The sequence below is a fragment of the Podarcis liolepis genome, assembly GCF_965112155.1.
Source record: "Podarcis liolepis genome assembly, chromosome: 5".
NCBI classification, from domain to species: domain Eukaryota; kingdom Metazoa; phylum Chordata; class Lepidosauria; order Squamata; family Lacertidae; genus Podarcis; species Podarcis liolepis.
Window position 1 is genome coordinate 54,778,295 of NC_139556.1, and position 19,416 is coordinate 54,797,710.

The following is a 19,416-nucleotide window of genomic DNA, read 5'->3' on the forward strand; positions in this document are numbered from 1 at the left end:
GGCTTGGGTTTTAGCCAGCAAAGTTGGCTCATTAGTGACTGGACTTCAGCTTAAAAAAATTCCTTCCAGTAGCACCTTAAAGACCAACTAAGTTAGTTCTTGGTATGAGCTTTCGTGTGCATGCACACTTCTTCAGATACTTTTCTTCAGATTCTTTTGTATCTGAAGAAGTGTGCATGCACACGAAAGCTCATACCAAGAACTAACTTAGTTGGTCTTTAAGGTGCTACTGGAAGGAATTTTTTTATTTTGACTATGGCAGACCAACACGGCTACCTATCTGTAACTGGACTTCAGCTTGTGCAACTTGAGTTCCTGTCCCGCATGCTGCCCAAAATCTGTACCGGGATTCCTCCAGTCCCTCGGATCAGTTCGGGAAGCGTGAGAGGAAAGGGAGAAGTACCGTTGCACAAGAGGAAGCCTTTGCACTAATGAGATGATTTTGTTGGAAGCAATTCCAAGTCATTAATCTTCAGTAATTCATGCCTGTTAGGTACTGGATTATAATAGGCAAAGTTGATGGACTGAAAGCTTCTTTCTTGGTTTTTTGCAGCACCTGTTGCAAAAATACACTCGTGTATTAAAAGACGACAAGCTTGTGCAGACTTGCTGATATGAGAGAAAAGATGTGTATAAATAAATTTTGGTGCGTAGCTGTCATCCCACCCTTAATGTTGCATCATGATGCCTTTGAGTTGTGATACAATCTTGGAGCTGCTGTAAGAGTCTAGAATGTCTCTAGGCTAACATGCAACGGCTTGAAGATGCGAGTAGTTGTAGAAAGATTCACCTGTATGTGTGTGAGAGAACTGGGAGAGCACTAGTGTCAGACAGTAGTGGACATATCCTGTGGTTTGTTTTTACATATTGATGCTTCTTGGAGCCTAAAGCAGCTTTCAGGTAGTTTTACAGGTGCCTCCCTTCTACGCATCTTACAAACATGATCTTAAGCGGACAAATAGTATGAGGAATTGTAGCCTACACTCAAATACACAAGACGTCATTACTGAAATATTTTTGTGCTTTGAGCCTACAAGATGTAATAATTTATCTTAGAACTGTAAGCCTAAATCATCTTTGTATGTTTACTTTCTTTAGACCTAATTATGTGGTAGAAGAAAGTACAGGAGCTGCACTTCCTGATTCCAGGGATTTATCCTGTGAACCATTGAGAAGACAGTTAATCGCTAACTTGGCAGAGCACGTAATGTTCAGTAAGTAGCTGTTAAAGTTCAGATATGACTCTCTGCTTCCATTATGCTTTTATATATGGCAGGGCATTCCTCTTTCAGAACCCTGTGCCCTTGTTATCATAATTTTTTTTTAAAACATTTTATCTTTTTCTTCGTTTTGAAGGGTCTTATTTTGAATGGGCCTCTTAGTAAGGTTTTTATTTCATCTGCTAGTCCTGAGGCAAGTAGTGACTTCCTTTTGCTATGGTGGTTTACTTTCGTCTTTTCCACCTGCATTACTTTAATATAGGAAGCAACCCAGATGTTGTGGGAACACCACACCTGAATTACTTGCGAATGGGTAATGTGTAAATAGAGTAACCCTGAAGATAATTATCTACTTCAGATACCTTAAAAAAAGAAAAGAAATTGAGTGCACGCATGCATTGCAACCCTTTACAGGTATACTCAGATCCATTCAGTTAAGTGGGGCTCACTGCCAGGTAAGTGGGCATAGGATTGTAGCCTAGGTAACCAGAGTTGTTAAAAAAACAAACACCTTAGTTCTGCCTGATGTCTATCAGTGCTGGAAAAAGAAAATTATGTCCACAGTGAAGTTTATACCACTGTGGAAAGGAGCTGTCAATAGAGCCAACTGTATATATCAGGGTTGGGGAGCCTGTGACATAGCCCTTTGCCTAATTTCACTTGGTAAGAAGGGAAAAAATGGAGTGTGGGGTGGGGTTGAAAAAAGAACTGGAGGAAGAGGAATTGAGAAAAGCCCTCTGCAAGTGATTGGTTAAGGCCTGGCAAGAGCAATAGGTCCCTTTTCTGGCACCCTGCCAGAAGAGTGGGGGGCATAGAGTATGAGAGAGGGGGGGGAGTGGCCCCAGCTCTTCTGGCCCTGCCCACCTCCAGCAGATTAGCTTTGAGGGAATGCAGCCCAAAGAAAATGCTGCCTGCTCCTAGCTTTGAAACATTTAAGTCACAGTTGAAGTTCAGTTGGCTTTCTTTCTGACCAGTCTCGTGCACTGTGCTGTTGAATATGTGAAGTCGTTCGGTATAAAATCACAAAAGATTGCTGTTTGTGGTTCATTGACGGCTATCGTTTTTGTTCCAAGTTGCCTTCTACGCACTTCAGTTGCATGACAAAAGTGCCTGCATAGCTTTATTTTGTTTTGTTTGCTTTTAGCTGCTAACAAGTCATGTGCTGTGATGTCAACACACATTGTTGCCTGTTTGCTGCTCTACCGACACAGGCAGGTAAGGCTGCTGTGCTTCTGCATCTCTGAACATCTCTCTTGACGACAGCTTTTAAATGTCAGGGATGCTTAGCATATCCTGTATCCTTGTAATCCACGTTGTATCCTGCTCACCTCTAGGGTTGGAGGTGTCAAAACATTCGCCCGAGTCCCATGCAAACTGGCCAGCTAGTTAGGCTGTGGATCCCATTCTGTTGTTGTTGTTGTTGTTCGAATGTTCTGAATTGGTCATAGTCATCTCATGAAGATCAAACTTGTTAGTAGTTACTGGAGGCCAGCATTATGTCAGCAGCACTATGTGCACAGTTTCCTTTCTAGATCCTCGTGCATTTAGTGCAAAGGTCTGCAGGGGTTTCTAAACCTGAAGTTTCTAAATCTTCCACAGAATTTGTTTAGAACTCCCCCTGTAGATCTTTTCAAGAAACATGCAATGACAGAGGGGCTTTCAAGTGCATCCTGCCCCAGTCCACAACTTTAGCCCTCAGAGCTTATGTATCCTGTAAAAAGGTAAAGGTAAAGGACCCCTGACAGTTAAGTCCAGTTGCGAATGACTCTGGGGTTGCAGCGCTCACCTTGCTTTACTGGGAGCCGGCGTTTGTCCACAGACAGTTTTTTCCAGGTCATGTGGCCAGCATGACTAAGCCGCTTCTGGCGAAACCGGAGCAGCACACAGAAATGCTGTTTACCTTCCTGCCGGAATGGTACCTATTAATCTACTTGCACTTTGATGTGCTTTCGAACTGCTAGGTGGGCAGGAGCAGGGACCGAGCAACAGGAGCTCACCCTGTCGTGGGGATTCAAACTGCCGACCTTCCAATCGGCAAGCCCTAGGCTCAGTGGTTTAGACCACAGTGCCACCCTACTGTTAAATTTTGTACTACTCTAATTTCTTTCACTTCTTATCCTGTCTTGCACAGTATAACATCTAATCTGCTCATCCTACCTTTCCCTTAGACATTGTGAGGGAGAATGCAATGCATATTCAGGGGTGACCCAGTGGAAAGGAGCAATTCTCGTAGGAGAAAGTGCTATTTGAATAGTTTAAGATTACGCAAAAGGTCAGCTTGCTGGCATTTGTAACAGTGGCTCAGATATTTAAGGCTAACAAGTCATTGTTACTTTTGTGGAGGCTGTTACAAAAATGATGAGTTGCTCATAACCGGGGTGGAACACACCATATTGGTTCAGGGCAGTGGTTCTTAAGCATTTCAGAAGGTGTATTCATTGGTGCTGTGGAATCTATCTGTAACTTCTTCATTAAGCATTGTTGCTGCAGTGTTTCTTGGAAATTACCTTAAGCCAGGTGTGAAGAACCTTTGGCCTTCCAGATGTTGCTGCGCTACAGCTCCAATCATCACTAGGCCAAATGTTCCCCACTTCTGCTCTATGCAGCCTTAAATGTTTCTTTAACATGGTGACACAGACTGGGTGTGACTGTAAGACTCAGTTTCTTGTAGTAAAGATGTGACCAAAAATTAAAATAAAAAATGCTGGCATGAAGTATATGCTAGAATTGAGTCCAGTTCATACATAATGTTGAGCTGAGAACTATTTTGACCTTTTATTTATATTTATGATATGGATATGATAGTAGAATATAGCCTAGCCTAAATTAGCTGAAAAGGGTTTGGAAACATCTAAAAGTGCCTAGACCAGAGCTCACTGATACCTTGTCACTCATAAAGGCTGTCACTGGTGTCTCTGGGCAGATGTGCCAGACTCTAGCCCTCCCTGAAAGAAAGTTGTAGAGTGGGTATCTCCTTAGAGATTTCTGTAAAATGAGAGTGTGGTGTTGCCACTTTGTGTATATTTTTCCTGGCACTGAGGAATGCTCCCTGCTGCTATTACACAGCAAAAGTGTGTATGCACAGTGTCAGTATTGTGTGATCTCCACAGTCAGGAGCAGGAGAACACAGCTGATTTCTGATGGTAAGCATAAGGTTCTCTGGGAAGATTGTGTTTCTAACTATGTGTTACACCTGCCCTTCTATTCGAAGCATTTTGTGTGGTGCCACAACCTCCCACTAGCAACTATTTTGTGACTGGATCCCCCAGCACACTCTCAAAATTTGAAATGTGCTCCCAAGTCCATAAAGGTTGGGGACACTCAGTCCTGGAAGGTTGGAGCCAATTAGTAACTCAAATAAACGGATTTTGAAAACTTGAGGTATAGATAATGGAGTTTTCCGTATTCTTAAAAGGTATTTTATAAAAAAGATGTACTGTCTTGGATCTTTTGGTTGATTTTCTGCAGGGAATTGATCTTTCCAAGCTGGTGGAAGATTTTTTTTCCATGAAGGAGGAGGTTCTGGCTCGGGACTATGACTTGGGATTTTCCGGGAATTCCGAAGATGTTGTCATGCATGCCATCCATTTGTTGGGGAATTGTATAACTATCACAAACACCAGCCGAAACAATGAGTTCTTCATCACACCCAGCACATCCATTCCTACTGTCTTTGAACTCAACTTCTACAGCAATGGGGTACTGCATGTCTTCTTCAAAGAGGCCATTGTTGGTATGTTCCAAAGCCAAACTAAGAAATTATGAGTTCTGCACATGATAGAGCAATGCCAGCATTTCATATACTGTAGTGATTGCTGCTGCAAGGATTATTGATCTATCTATCATTTGAAAGGCAGTGTAGTGTCTTCTCAAGGCAGTGAATAATTTTAAAGGTGTGGATAGCACATTTTCTTCCTAGTTTCCTTCCCTCTTCTGCACATTGTCCTAATTTCAAAGTCTATTGTAATTTGATCTTTTTCAAGAATTGTGTGTTTTTTTTTATTGAAAAACTACCATTTTACTAATTGTTTGAAGCCAATTTTGAGTTGTTGATTTGTTTTTAAAAGTAACTGTTTATGTGTTTCTTTCCTTACACTTCAGCTTGTAGTCTCCATGCTATACAGAATAAAAGGCACAGAAATGGCATCAACGGAATCCCACCAAACATGATCAGTCAGGAACAACTGGTCCGAAAAGCTGCCAGCTTGTGTTACTTGCTTTCCAATGAAGGCACTATTGCACTGGTAGGTTTGGGATGTAGGAGTGTGTGTGTGTGTGTGTGTGTCAGAAACCAAGTGCTTTGCTGCTACTGCCACATATTGTTTATACTGTGTTAAGGTGTTTAATGGCAATTAGAGGTACAGTGGTACCTTGGGTTAAGTACTTAATTCGTTCTGGAGGTCCGTTCTTAACCTGAAACTGTTCTTAACCTGAAGCACCACTTTAGCTAATGGGGCCTCCGCACTGCCAGAGCCAGATTTCTGTTCTAATCCTGAAGCAAAGTTCTTAACCTGAAGCACTATTTCTGGGTTAGGGGAGTGTGTAACCTGAAGCGTATGTAACCTGAAGCGTATGTAACCTGAAGCGTATGTAACCCGAGGTACCACTGTATATCTGAATTCTTAAAACTCTTTGAAAACCTGAAAGGGAAAATGAAAGCAGGAAAAATCTAAGGCTCCTGGTAGTAAAGAAAGATCGTTTGACAGGTGTTGCACAAGGAGGCAAGCAGAATTATGAAAACAGCTGCATATGGTGGAATGTATACATTGCTTTTTTTCTAGAAAGCTGGGGGCCAGTACTCACCATGAAGTGCCACACTTTTTAACAACAACTAAAATAGGTGCTGGTACTGTGTGCCCTAGAGTACCCCCTACCCTCTGAAAAAAAGCCCTGAGTACATACAGTATGTGAAATGTTAAGCTGAATGCATAGGATGGAAGAAACTGGGAAGTGCAGTATGGAAAAAAACAGGAGATTGCATTAACAGTGAACTCGTGTATTTGATGAACGATATACTTGTTTGGGGGTAAAAAGTGGCAGGGAATGAGGACTTGAGAATAAAGACTGTGTTTGGGTTAGAATGGATATCATAGCAGCATATTATTGTTGTTGTGGCTTTGATTCCATGAAATAGGAAAATGCCAGAGAAAATATAAAAGCAAGACAGTCCTTGTAAAAATATCCACAACTCCCGCCCCCTCCGGCCCCCTCACCTCTTAATTATTTGGGGTACTTGGAGAGCTTGGGGTAAAAGAGGAAGAAAGAACTATTCTAGAAATAGAAGGGTCACCCAGGGGCAAGTCCTGCTTTCCACAGGCAAGCAAGTGACGATTTGGAACAGGGCAGTTAATGCCGGGGCAGGGAGGGGGAAGATAGGATGGGTGAGCTTCTGTGAATGATTAACCTGACTTGTTCTCCTTAGCCCTGCCAGCTCTTATGCCAAGTGTGTCATGAAGCAATTGAACAGTTCATACAGTATGGCATTCTTTTGGTAGCGGAGGTAAGTTGCTGATGGTTCGCATTATTCCAATATTTAATATCCTGCCTCTTGTCTCTGAGGACTGATAACACAGAAGGAGGCAGCCTAGTGTTCCTGCACACCTACTTTAAGCATCCTAAGCAGCTTGCTGGACCAAGGCCACAGTTAAACAGATCCTAATTTCACATCTTCCTGAGTATTTATTGATTTTTCAACTTGGAATACAAAAAGGGGGGAAGTTTAGCACACCCATGTATGCACAGAGTGCTTTTTAACTTAAATTTATTTTTAGTTCAGGTCCCAGGCAGCCATTAATGGAACCTAATGGGGAAGTCAAGTGAATTTTCAAACCCTTCAGTGGGGTGGGCGTATCTTCAGTTTCAGATCTTAATCAGGATTTGAGGGGGGCGGGAAATAAGCTTTTTAACCAATATAATTCAGTGCAAACGTGTAACACCATCATCACCACCACCACCATTTATTACAATTTATATCCTACCTCCCTTCATCTCAATTTAGAACTCTTTTGGGGAAGTAGTTCTATAAAAGTACTAGTAATGGTTCTCACTATTTTTTAAAAACAAAAATCAGAAACAAGCCTAATATTAGAATATGTTCTTCTCAACCTTGACATATGTCAGCATTGAAATTAGGCTGCAGTTCTTGCTCCCTGAAAGCCTCATTGTATGTAATGGGACCTCTTTCTGAGCAGATATGCACAGGATCACATTGCTAGTGGGTCGTCATCCCCCCTCCACAATGTGTCTTGTTACCTTTCGGTTTGGGTCAGAATCCTATGAATTCATTATCCTGATTCACTTCATTTACGTTTCACACTGATTCTTTTCCTCTTATTATGTGGCATTGCGTTATTATAGAATGTTCTTATTTTTTCATTATGGTAGCTTTGTTAATTTTCATTGCAAATGTTTTCATCAATGTCTTGTAATCTAACATTTGGCCCTCTAGAAGGCACTGTTCCCTTTGGTATTGGTTCATAGTTTTTCCCTTTCTGTTTTACTAATTGCATTTGTATGTCTGTATCTGTGTGAGAGAAATCTTGAGGAAAAATGGGGGAAGTGTTATAATATATTTTGTTCTGTTATTTGTTATGATTAGTGGGAAAAATTATATTCTCATTTGTTGTGATTAGTGAACTTGTTATACTACGAGATATTTACTTTTGGGCTTTTAAAAGTGATATAAGATCATTGAGGTCTGCTACGTACACTGTTTCTAACACCAGACAATGTACCTTAATGTGCTACAGAATATCTTAAAACTTACCAAAGATAGCATATCAGGAAGTGGCTGACTAGATTTTGAAGAGGTGATTGCATTTTGCTCCATTAAAACAGAGGCTGATTTTAATCATAATAATCCAGTGTTGTATGAATGGAACAGACTTCCAATTGCACAACAGAATTATACCTTCCCGGTGTCTTGACTTCTCAAATATGAGGGCAACTTGTTCATTTTATAAATGTGTTCAATTGTCTTTTCTTTAATAAATCAGACAAATGAGGGGGGGGGGATTATATTTTCCTTTGCCTCATGTACACCCCTAAAATCTGCTCCAGAGATTACCTCCAATCCTCTGCAGTGAATTCTGAGAGTGTGCAAGAGAGGGGAAGATTAAATCCCATGGTGCAAGCTGAACTCTGTTCCACTGGCATACAGAAAGTACAGTCATGCCTTGGTTTTCGAGTGTCTCGGAAGCTAAACGTTTCGGTTTTCGAATGCCGAAAACGCAGAAGTAATTGTTTCAGTTTTCAAACGCTTTTCGAATGTCGAACAGTCTTCTGGAACAGATTACGTTCGACAACTGAGGTACCACTGTATTGAATACAACTCATGCTTGCATGTGTTTCTGTTATGTGGGAATGGCCATTTCATTGTGATAGACTTTTATTTATTTTGCCAATGTAAACAATAGAAAATGAATGCAGAGATCAACTTACTGGTAGATTCATTTAGGTGTTGTTTCTTGTGTATGTGCTACAAGTCTGAACATACATTCATGAAAATGACAATTTATGTCAGGTCTTTGGGCTCATGCATTCTATATATTTGTGGTACTGTTCCTCTATACTAAATGATTAATATTCTGCAAAAAAGGTCCATCAAAGGCAGCTAAATTTAGATAAATTTAGCAAACTAGAGAAACCAAATAAGCAGTTTAGCTAAAACCAGTAGAAGCAACAAGAGGAGAGATATCTCTTCTACACTCTGAGGGCTCCTAAATTCCCTTTGAAGCAGCACACCCGTTGCTTGTTGCAGGGAAACGAGAATGCTTCCTCCCCAAGGCAATATTATGAACGTCATTGCTCGTAGTATTTTAGTGCTTACTCAGTGGTTAAATTCTCCAGAGTTCCTTTGGGTCTGATACAGAAGTCTCTGGGAGCTATAATATTCAAAGTTGTGTGGACTTGCTTTTGTGAAAACTATTGTTAAGGGAATTACTTTGAAGACTGTTGCTTTGGGCATCTTTTTTGGAAACTGAGATCGCTTTATAGGGGAAATAAAGGCTTGCCTTCCCTTTGCTCCTTTGCCACTGTATGGGCTCTAAAAATCCACACAGTAGCTGCTCCAGGGCCACCAAAGCGAAAAAATGGTTAAAATGCAGTAGTTTTGGTGGGTGCCTGATGCTTACTGCTTTGCATTCGTCTATTAAGCAGGATGAGCAGGAGGATATTAGTCCTAGCCTTGCAGAGCAGCACTGGGAAAAGAAACTCCCAGAGCCATTATCTTGGAGGAGTGACGGGGAGGATGAAGACAGTGACTTTGGCGAAGAACAACGAGATTGCTACTTGAAGGTACTGCATAGGCCGTAAGGGAACATACTGTTCTGAAGTGCTTCATATTCATAGCTGCGCTGCACAGAATGAATGAGGGAGTTTGAAACTCAGGCTTTGAAAAGGACCTAGCGGATTTATGATGCCATCTGTTTCTGTGGTCTACAGTCCATCATTGGGTTGTTCTGCAGCCGTGTTGAGCTTTTTGGCCTGTTGGGATTTTTCCTACTTCTGCAAGTCCTTTGGGTTCCTCTAACCATCCCTCTGTCTTGTTTCTCACTGCTTTGTTGTTGTTACATAGCCATCATAATTGAGCACCTCAGTTCACTAAGATGTGCACCCCTTGCTATATTGGTTATGGAATGGGAAATAGATCCATTACAGCTTTGCTGCAATATTGCATAATGCTTCAGTTCTAATGTTATCAGAACTGGGCAGAGCAGTCCAAACCTATGACATGACCTGCTGTGGAGGGGGTTTGGATGAACTGAAGGTGTCCGTCCTCCCAGCTCTATTGGCAAGGAAGCCCCACCTACAAGAAATGCCCCAGTGCAGACAGAAGCCACCACTGGAAAACCTGAAACAGAGCAGGGCTGGCAAAGACCTGCTGGCTCTTGAGCAGGCTCTGCTGTTATTGCAGCCGTTGCTTCTCTTGCCGCCTCCTGCCTGGGCTGGTGCGAGAGACGGGACTGGATGTTGGTAGCTTGAGTGACATTTATTTTTCCTTTCCTTTCTTACCTCGCACAGGTGAGCCAGTCTCAGGAGCACCAGCAGTATATCACCTTCCTTCAGAAGCTACTGGGACCATTACTGGAGGCGTACAGTTCTGCTGCCATCTTCATACATAACTTCAGCGGTCCTGTCAGGGAATCGGAATATCTTCAAAAATTACACAGATACTTAATAACACGAACAGAAAAGAATGTTGCAGTATATGGTATGTCAAACGGCTGCTTTCTGTGGAGCAGCCTTCCCTGTCTTTCAATATATTCTTATCAAAGTTTCCTGTATTCAGCCTGATATGTGTTTATCTGCCTGCCTTTCCATGTTTACAGCTGAGAGTGCCACCTATTGCCTTGCAAAAAACGCAGTGAAAGTCTTTAAGGACATGGGGGTAAGTGTTACGTTAGCTTCAGGCGCCTTACAGCGCAACTAAACTTACGTATTCCTGTTAATGAGACTTCCTTCAATCTGTGTATCGAGGGTTGTAATCTTAGTCCTTAAAAATGGATAATGTGATATCATAATTTAACCTTTATCTAGGCTAAAGGGCTGCACTAAGGCTCAAGAGATTAGCCCATTATATCCAAATTGTATTATCCCAATGTTCCTGTGGTATAAGCAAGGTGCATGATGTTAGACATAACTGAACATGAACAGTAGTACTAACTTCATTGCTTGAGGAAAGTCTGTCTCCTATGCAAAAGGGTATGTGCAAAAAGAAAACCCCTGTAATATTTTATTTTTTCATTAAATATTTTATTTTTAAATATCTACAACCAAATCCTACAACAATCAAACTACACATCTCTACACATGTGCACATCCCCATTGTACACCTTTCAAACATTGAATTTCTTCTTCCTTCGCCACATCAATCATGCTTTTGAAGTGCTACCCTTTTACTCATTTAGAAAAATGCTGCTATGGACCTATTTGAAAATGAAAGTTTGACCTTCACAGCCTCTTCCTGCATTTCCCACTTGTTGCTAGTACCCAAATACCACAACATCCTCCAGTGATATTCTATCTAGATGCCTGGTGATAGCCACTGTCTCTGCCTCAGGAAGAGTACTCTTGCCTGCTACACACCTTGCTACATTAATATAAAAACTGAGCAGCTACTTTCTAATATCATCAGCACAAGAGTAAAGTATCTCATTTGAGGATACAATTATTGCAGTCCTGCATAAATCCATCCCCTGCAATCCTCTCTCCAACTCACAAAAAGTATGTGTGGGTCATGGTGGGGAGATGGCAAGAATGTGTCATGTTCTAGATTGGTGTCCACACGTGTCCCAGTTCAGTGTGACATGCATTGTTAAAGGCATGTGGCAGCCTGTTATCCACCTACGAAGGGGTTCTGAGAAGGATGTGAATCAGTCCTGAAAATCTTAATGACTGGCCACTCTGGACTTAAGAAAACACGCAGACATGTTCTGAGTTCCTTTGGACTCTGTTGGTTTTCAACGTGGTTGAGTAGACTAGTGTGTTGTTCTGGAGTCTCTAATATTTAGAACGCTCCAACAAAAAGCAGTTTTGGTGCCACATTTTGTTCCAGACAAATCACACAAATCACAGTCATAGGCCTTGTCCTTTTTTCTCTCCCCCATATGGACACTCAGCATATTCCTTCTTTCAATGATATTAAACTATCTACCCATTCTATAAATACATGTTTGTAGTATTGGTATTTATGGCAGGGGTGCAGCCAGCATTACTGGTGGTCAGTGTTGATGGGATCTGCAGTCAGTTAACAGTTGGAAGGTCATAGGTTTTCCACCCTGCCATAAATATCCAATACTCCATAACTTTTGATGTTGAATTACTCATGTCTAAGAGCATGACTAACAGAGCTTGCATACAGTACTAGTTTTAAAGATGTGTTGAAGATGGGCTAGATTCAGATGAAGCTCATTCACACATTTTCGTTGTGGGTGCTTTTTCATTTGCAAGAATCAGTTGCAAGGGCTGTTACAAATGGTGAGGTATGTTTATAGCCTTGCAGATCAGGAAAGTTGTTGCAGCTGATATCTGTCAGCTGCTACACTGTTACTGCAGCAGTGGATTACTTTTCTGAATGGGAAAAGCAGCCCAAGATAATATGGCTGTAGGAGAAACAATTTTGCTGAACAGCTTTGGTGTGAACTTTGCAAATATGTGGCGCTGCTGGAAGGTGTTAGTGATGAAACACACTTTTACATTTCCCTTTTAGGTATTTAAGGAGACAAAGCAGAAGAGAGATTCTATTTTGGAGCTGAGCAGCACTTTTCTACCTCATTGTAATCGGCAAAAACTACTAGAATTCATTCTGGGATTTGTTGTACTGTAGAACATTTCGGGTTGACTTTCTCTGCCAGCAAGAAGTTGGTAGGCTTGGAGAATGTGACACAAAGCTTCGGGGCTTTTGCTGCTTCCATAATGTGTATAGTGCCATTTGTGGGTAAGGCTTTATCTGACCCAAACCACTGGAAGACAAGTGCCTTCATACATATGCATGTCTAGAACTACAAGATTTGGTAACCAAGTCAAACACAACATCTTGGATGCAAGAGAAGAGCCATTAATGGGGAAAACACGCAAACACACACACAGACACACACTAGTTTTTACATGTATCCAGTGTTACATTTGTTTCAAGACTAATGACTGTGACAAATGCACAAACATATATACCAGCAATCTGTCATTTTAATACATCAGTTCTGAATGTCATTTAAACTCCATGTAATGTGGGAACTTTGCAAAAGCCTTGTCAACAAGACCTACCCATTGGTCTCATTATTTCAAACTGTGAGAATTTTAGGAGAATTGAATGCAGGTTGTCTTTTTTTCTGTTGGTGGGGGGGGGGGGAGGTGTTTGATGTGTGTTGTTGATTACTATGGCAACACGCTAAATAAAATAAGACTAACTGCCAGTATCTTATTAAGGATCAGTTGACTAACTACCAATGACACAGTGGCAGAATGAACAAGTATTATTAAGATATATTAATAGAGAAGTTACACGTTAGAATATTAAATATCTGAATCACTAGCATTTTGCACCCAAATTGCAAAAAACACTTGACTTTTACTTTGAACCAGAAGGTTTGCATCATTTCGCTACTTGCTAGCATATTGATCTCTAAAATGATTATAGTCTAAGCTCTCTAAATTTCAAAAATAGCACTAAAGTTGTTTCATAAGTTAACTAGCTCATTCCATTCTTGACTAATTTTGAGTGGGAGAATGAGTCTAGAACATAAAAATCTTGCAAGCATAGATTTATTCAAGTAGATGCATAACATGGGCATGGAGGTCTAAGTTATGTTAGATTAATATTGCAATCCTCTTGGGTAATAATATAGAAGGCAATGACGTTTCACAGAGTGGATTATCACCAAATTCACTCCTTTGATAAGCAATAAGCATGGCATTTTTATTAAGAGAAATTGGGTATCTCCCCCATTTCTCCTTGTATTACTAACAACACAACAATCCTTTCCTTTTCTCCTTTTCTGTTTAAAGTTGGGAGCTTGATCATGAAAATACCTTTTAGCTGCCAGCTTTTTAATTTTTTTAAAAAGCATGCCGAAGTGATAACAGCACTGCACATTAACTCCAGCACAGAACTTCTGTGCCGTTTTAGACTGCGTGTTTGCTCCACGTTTGTCAAAAGTAATGTTTTCTATAACTCTGTTTATGGTTTAAAACAATTAATGGATCACAATATTTTTGTCAGTATTCCCATGCAATTTCCTGTGAGAGGAACTGCTATGCATGTTTCCCAACAATAAATAGGTGCTTTGAATTTTTTTAAAGATGAATTTCTGAACCAAAGTTGCATCATATCAGTGACAGCAGCGGGCAGCAAGTGTGAATAAAGTAGTTTGTTCTTTTACCATTTCCAGTAGAATAGCAGCTGAAATGAAATCCATTTGTTCTAATAAAGCCAACTAGCTACTTAGATCAATTACATCTCATCCTTGCTAATGTGCACTATTTGTTTAAAACTGAATGTATTCTCCGAGTAGCAATTTTTAAAGATTGTTGATGGCTTCCATTTTAAGGTCAGATAAGTAGGTGCTTGTAAATAAATAACTTTCCCTTGTTTTACCATGCTTCAGTGAACATTTTGGTGTATGCTAGAATGAAGATTGTGTATTTAAATAAATACAACCAAGCAATATATTGCAGATGATGCTTGGCTAATTTTAACGAGAATGTTCTGCCTAATTTTAAAGCAATGAGGGGCTGGGAATTAGTTTGAACACTAGAAAGTAAAATAGCTTGTTGTCACTAACGATAATAACTTACTACATTATTAAAATGTTTCTGGGGTACAGCAGTGTGCATTGGAGTTGTGTTGGTATGTGCAGTACATTGTAATTGCTGGATGTGAGAGGGTGTTTTTCAGCGTAGGCTTCAGCAGAGAGACTTTGCATGTGCGGAAATGTCAAGCTGTGAATACTATGCTGGGAGGGGGACGTGGCTATGCACCTACTTGCATGTGGGCTGGTATTGCTTTTCCGCAAAGGTAAAGCACAAAGCTCTTTTACAATAATGCTACTAAATAAAATTCTGCCTTTCTGGGGTTTAATCCTACAATCTTTCTTGCTGATAGGTATAAGGCAAGGTTTTTACTTACGTTTTTAAAAGTAAGATAATCTGATTCTGGATCTATAATAAAGCTAGTTACATTTTATCGCAAGTACAATTGCAACTTGTACTTAGGGGAGTGTAGCTGTACAAGTTAATATAAAGACCAACATTCCAACTTACATCACTGGACTCTTGCTTGTTGGCTAATATGTAGAATTTGTTCTCCCTAGGGAAAGGGTAACATTACCTTTTATAATCCCATATGAATGATTTCTTAAGGATATACAGCTTTCCTGCCACAGTAACTATTGCATTCTAATGCTTTACATTCTGAAGTGCAACACTTTCATTTTTTTTTAATCTATTGCCTTGCCTGTACAGATTTATTTTTTAAAAAAGTATTTGCATGACATTTTCAGCCATAGAAGGCTTGAGGAGAAGAGTAAAATACTGTAGCTGCTCTATAATTTTGCTTTGTGAAGCCAGGCACTGTCTTGAAGAATGTTAACACATTTCTTTTTCTGTTTAACATTTCCTTCTGTACCTCTTGTAAGAAGCACAGAGCTGCAAAGTAATTTTATTTTAATAAACAGTTTGAAATTGTGTTGTTGTGATATCACTTAAGAGATTACAACGAGCACTCCTTCTTCAATCTCTGAAGGTTCTCTCTAAAGCATAGGTTTGCATACTCTCACACCAGTTATGTCTATTAGGAAAAGAAATCAGACCCTGTTCAGTGGCTTGTAGACCACTCATTGCTACTTTGCTGCAAGGAAGAATTGACAATCTATACTCATCTAAGCACACTATTTTCTTTACTTCAACAGAGGACAGTTGTATTTTTCCAACAATGAAAGCTTGATCTGATTTGTCTTGTGTAGGAACTAAAATCCTACATACTTGAGGGTAGGTTAAGGTTGCAGCTCGTAACAGGGCTTTTGTAAGAGACCCGATGCTTCACAGTGAGGTGCTGGTTTCAGCTCACCACATGAGAAAAATTTCTTAAAAGGGGGAAATTTGTCACCTGTGCACAGGGCTTTGCAAATGCTACACAACAGCTGATAATTGAGGTCTGCAAACCCCTTTTGGCCTTGCCATGCCTTTACCTGATGTCAGGAGGAGGGGAGGTGGGTGTGGCTTGGCTAGAACGGCCTTGCGGGTCAAATGGGGACACTTGGTGGGCATGATTAGACCCATGGGCTAGAGAGAAATTGGTCGTGAATGACTCATGATTTTCTTGTTCTTTATCAACTAGTTTTGCTTTGGAAGGCTTTGGCTATGCCTGCACCCATCCACTATCCATCACAATAATTCTGGAATGAAAGCTTGGATACAGAATGAAAATTCTATTATTGCCAATGGCTTACGTAAACCCTCCCCCTTTTAATTGACAGTGAGTGCACATTCTCTTCTATGTCAACATCTTGCACTTTCTAAATCTTCTTGCCTGCAAGATGTCAGATTAAGCAATTTCTAATCTTTCAATCTTCATGTAATTCAGTTTTGTTCTCAGTGGTATTTTATTAAACGGGTTTGAGATCAGTCAGAAGAAGGTGCCGTTCTTGGGTACCGTTGTTGGAATGATGCTTATTCCGGGAAGCGTGATGAATGGTATGGTACTGAGCCTTCTATCAAAGACTGCAGTGATGTGAATATAGTCATGTAGCATGCTGTTGTCATGTATCATGCTGTTGGAATTTGCGTAGATAAGGAGATTTAAAGTACTTATGAAAAGCATTATTATCAGGTGGAATTTAAAAACATTCCTTTTTACGAAGCAATTCAAGGCTGGAAGACATCATCCCTGGCAACCCTGAAATCACTGATTGAGAGACTGTTTTTAGCTTTAAAATAAATAAATAATACTTGTATCACTGCCTACTGAAATGTGCTAGAGCCATTTCTTCACCTGTGTTGTAGAGTTATGGTTCTCAAAGTATGAGATGGGTCTTCCTAAGGAAACGATAGTCACTGCAGGAGGGAAGAATAAACGTTGGTGCTGATTCTTGGTGCGCTAATAGCATCTGGGCTCTTCTTAGAGCAGGGGTCAGCAACCTTTTTCAGCCGTGGGCTGGTCCACCATCCCTCAGACCATGTGGGGGGCTGGACTATATTTTTTTGGGGGGGGGGATGAATGAATTCCTATGCCCCACAAATAACCCAGAGATGCATTTTAAATAAAAGCACACATTCTACTCATGTAAAAACACCAAGCAGGCCTCACAAATAACCCAGAGATGCATTTTAAATACAAGGACACATTCTACTCATGTAAAAACACACTGATTCCCAGACCGTCCGTGGTCCAGATTGAGAAGGCGATTGGGCCGCATCTGGCCCACAGGCCTTAGGTTGCCTACCCCTGTCTTACAGCAAACAAGACAGTTGAGATAAAAGACACAGAAGCTTTTCCAGGCAGAGCAATCTCGTGGGGTTTGGGAGGAGGTGGAGAGTCCATGGCAGAGAAATCAATGCTCTGCTGGGCTCACAGTAGCCTGAGCAGAGAAGGCTGTCTTTACCCTTTCCCTCTCTTTCTGTACTTGGTCTTTCATCTTCTCTTCCTCTGCTTTTTATTGAAGGCTTTAGATGCTGTGTCTCCACAGCTTCTATGTGCTGATGGTGCCCTTTCCCACCCAATAATATCTGGTTTTATCCCAGGCATCCCCAAACACAGCTCTCCAGATGTTTTAGGGCTACAATTCCCATCATCCCTGACCACTGGCCCTGTTAGCTAGGGAGGATGGGAGTTGTAGTTTCAAAACATCTGGAGGGCCAAGTTTGGGGATGCCTGTTTTATCCCCTACCACTGGGGTGGGAATGATGGTGGAGAAGCTTTTCACTACAACAGGGAAACATCTAGCCTCCAGCAGCAGAAGCAGCAGAGAGAGGAATTTGCAACATCCACCAGCTCAGCCCACCTTTTCAGGTCTAGTACATTGAAAAATAAAGTTACACATAAGCACGTAAAAGAATACGCCCAGCGACTGACATCAGTAAATGCTTTTAAAGGTGTATCTATGTAGAAGGCAGGGTAGTTTGGCTGAAACAGGCCAATGGTATTTGCTGCCTTGCTGTATGAATGAGGCCACCAAATGAACACAGAATGTTGTGGAACATATGGAAGGGCAATGGCTGAGATTTTTCAAAGCCATTTGGAAAGGATTTAATTCTGCGCTTCTCATTAAGCTTAATGGCAACTGTGTCTGTTTAAAGGATCTGCACAATTATCTTTTCCCTAAGGGACCTTCGATAGAAGGGATAGAAGGAAACAAGACAAGGGAGTGGGTAGCAGGCAGTGGGGAAGAGGAGAAACAACGTTGTAGGCATGTGCAAGTTGTTAGACATGAGATATGATACTGGAGGGAGTAGGACAGTGGTGGGTTCTATAAATTAAGCAATGAGGGGGAAAGTGGGTGGATTGGAGAGCTGCCTTTGGTGCAAGACTGAGCATGTGAACCTGAAAGGCCAATATTAAGCTTACCTACTGAGAAGCAAACCACATTCTATTCAATGGAGTTGACTTCCAGGAAAATTTGTATAGGATGGATGGGGAACCTGTGTCTCCCTAGATGATGTTGGGGTACAGTTTCCATCACAATTGCCCACCAGCCATGCCTGCTAAGGCTGAGGAGAGTTGGAATTTGACAACATCTGAAGAGCAGCTGATTCCACATTAACACATGCTAATTTAGTTGGCTATTTAATTGTGCTCCATTGCATTATTATTATTATTATTATTTGGGTTATATGTGGCACAAGACTTTGGTATTTTAAGCAGAAAGTAGCAGTTGAATAAATCCTGAACTGATCTTTCAAATACATAGAATATTTGAGAACTGATTTGTTTCAAAACTATAAAGATATTGTTACATAACCTTATTTTGACTTTGCCTTAGGTTTTTACTTATCCGTGGCATTTGTGAGTGGGTGGGATGTTTTATTTTAGTTTTTAAAAATAGAATTGTCTTTTTTTGATTTTTTAAAATCAATGTCGTTTTAATGTTTAATGTCGTTTTGTTTGTTTGTTTGTTTAACATGCTTTGAATTGTTTTGTGGCAAAAAAAGAGCGACTAATAAATTTAATACGTAATAATAATAAAGAGCTGTAAAATATAAACAGTCCCTTGTTTTCTAATTTGGGACAGGCAGGAGTGATTTGCATGGGTGGCAGCGGGGGGGGGGGGGCAATTGGAGGGCAAGCAGAGCTGTTGTTTGTTTGCTTTTACGATTTATATACCACCCTTCACCAAAAGACCAGAGGGGAGTTTACAGCATAGAACATAATAAACAATATATGCCCATACATAATGCAATGCCCATACAATACAAAAAGTTAATAACAGTTATCTAAATACAATGCATAATAATAAGTGATGCATAGTAATAAATAATATATGAGTACATAATACATAAGGAACACATAATGAACATATTTTAAGCAGCAACGTCAAATTGTACACACCATCACCCCAGCAATAAACTCCACAACCCCTCATAATGTAAGAGTCTCATAAGGTAAGTTATTACCTACTTGTCCTGAGTGCAAGAATAAAACATAATACATATTTAATAACAGCAACCTCCTGAAAAATATGGGAGGGGAGAATGAGAATCAGAA

General features: G+C 40.5%; 1 protein-coding gene across 3 annotated transcripts in view; it reads left to right on the top strand.

Annotated features, from left to right (window-relative positions):
* GPAM (glycerol-3-phosphate acyltransferase, mitochondrial) overlaps positions 1-15,401 on the top strand; it is a 34,956-nt gene extending 19,555 nt beyond the window's left edge. For 2 of the 3 annotated variants that reach the window (XM_083504783.1, XM_083504784.1), the window contains exons 13-21: positions 1,099-1,214; positions 2,365-2,435; positions 4,689-4,953; positions 5,322-5,464; positions 6,643-6,720; positions 9,375-9,515; positions 10,242-10,431; positions 10,550-10,608; positions 12,430-15,401. In XM_083504783.1, coding sequence (XP_083360909.1) covers positions 1,099-1,214; positions 2,365-2,435; positions 4,689-4,953; positions 5,322-5,464; positions 6,643-6,720; positions 9,375-9,515; positions 10,242-10,431; positions 10,550-10,608; positions 12,430-12,546 — 1,180 coding nt within the window. In that variant the 3' untranslated portion in view covers positions 12,547-15,401. The remainder of the gene's footprint in view (positions 1-1,098; positions 1,215-2,364; positions 2,436-4,688; positions 4,954-5,321; positions 5,465-6,642; positions 6,721-9,374; positions 9,516-10,241; positions 10,432-10,549; positions 10,609-12,429) is intronic. The other variant, XM_083504785.1, reaches the window with a different exon arrangement.
* Positions 15,402-19,416: the final 4,015 nt, after the last annotated feature.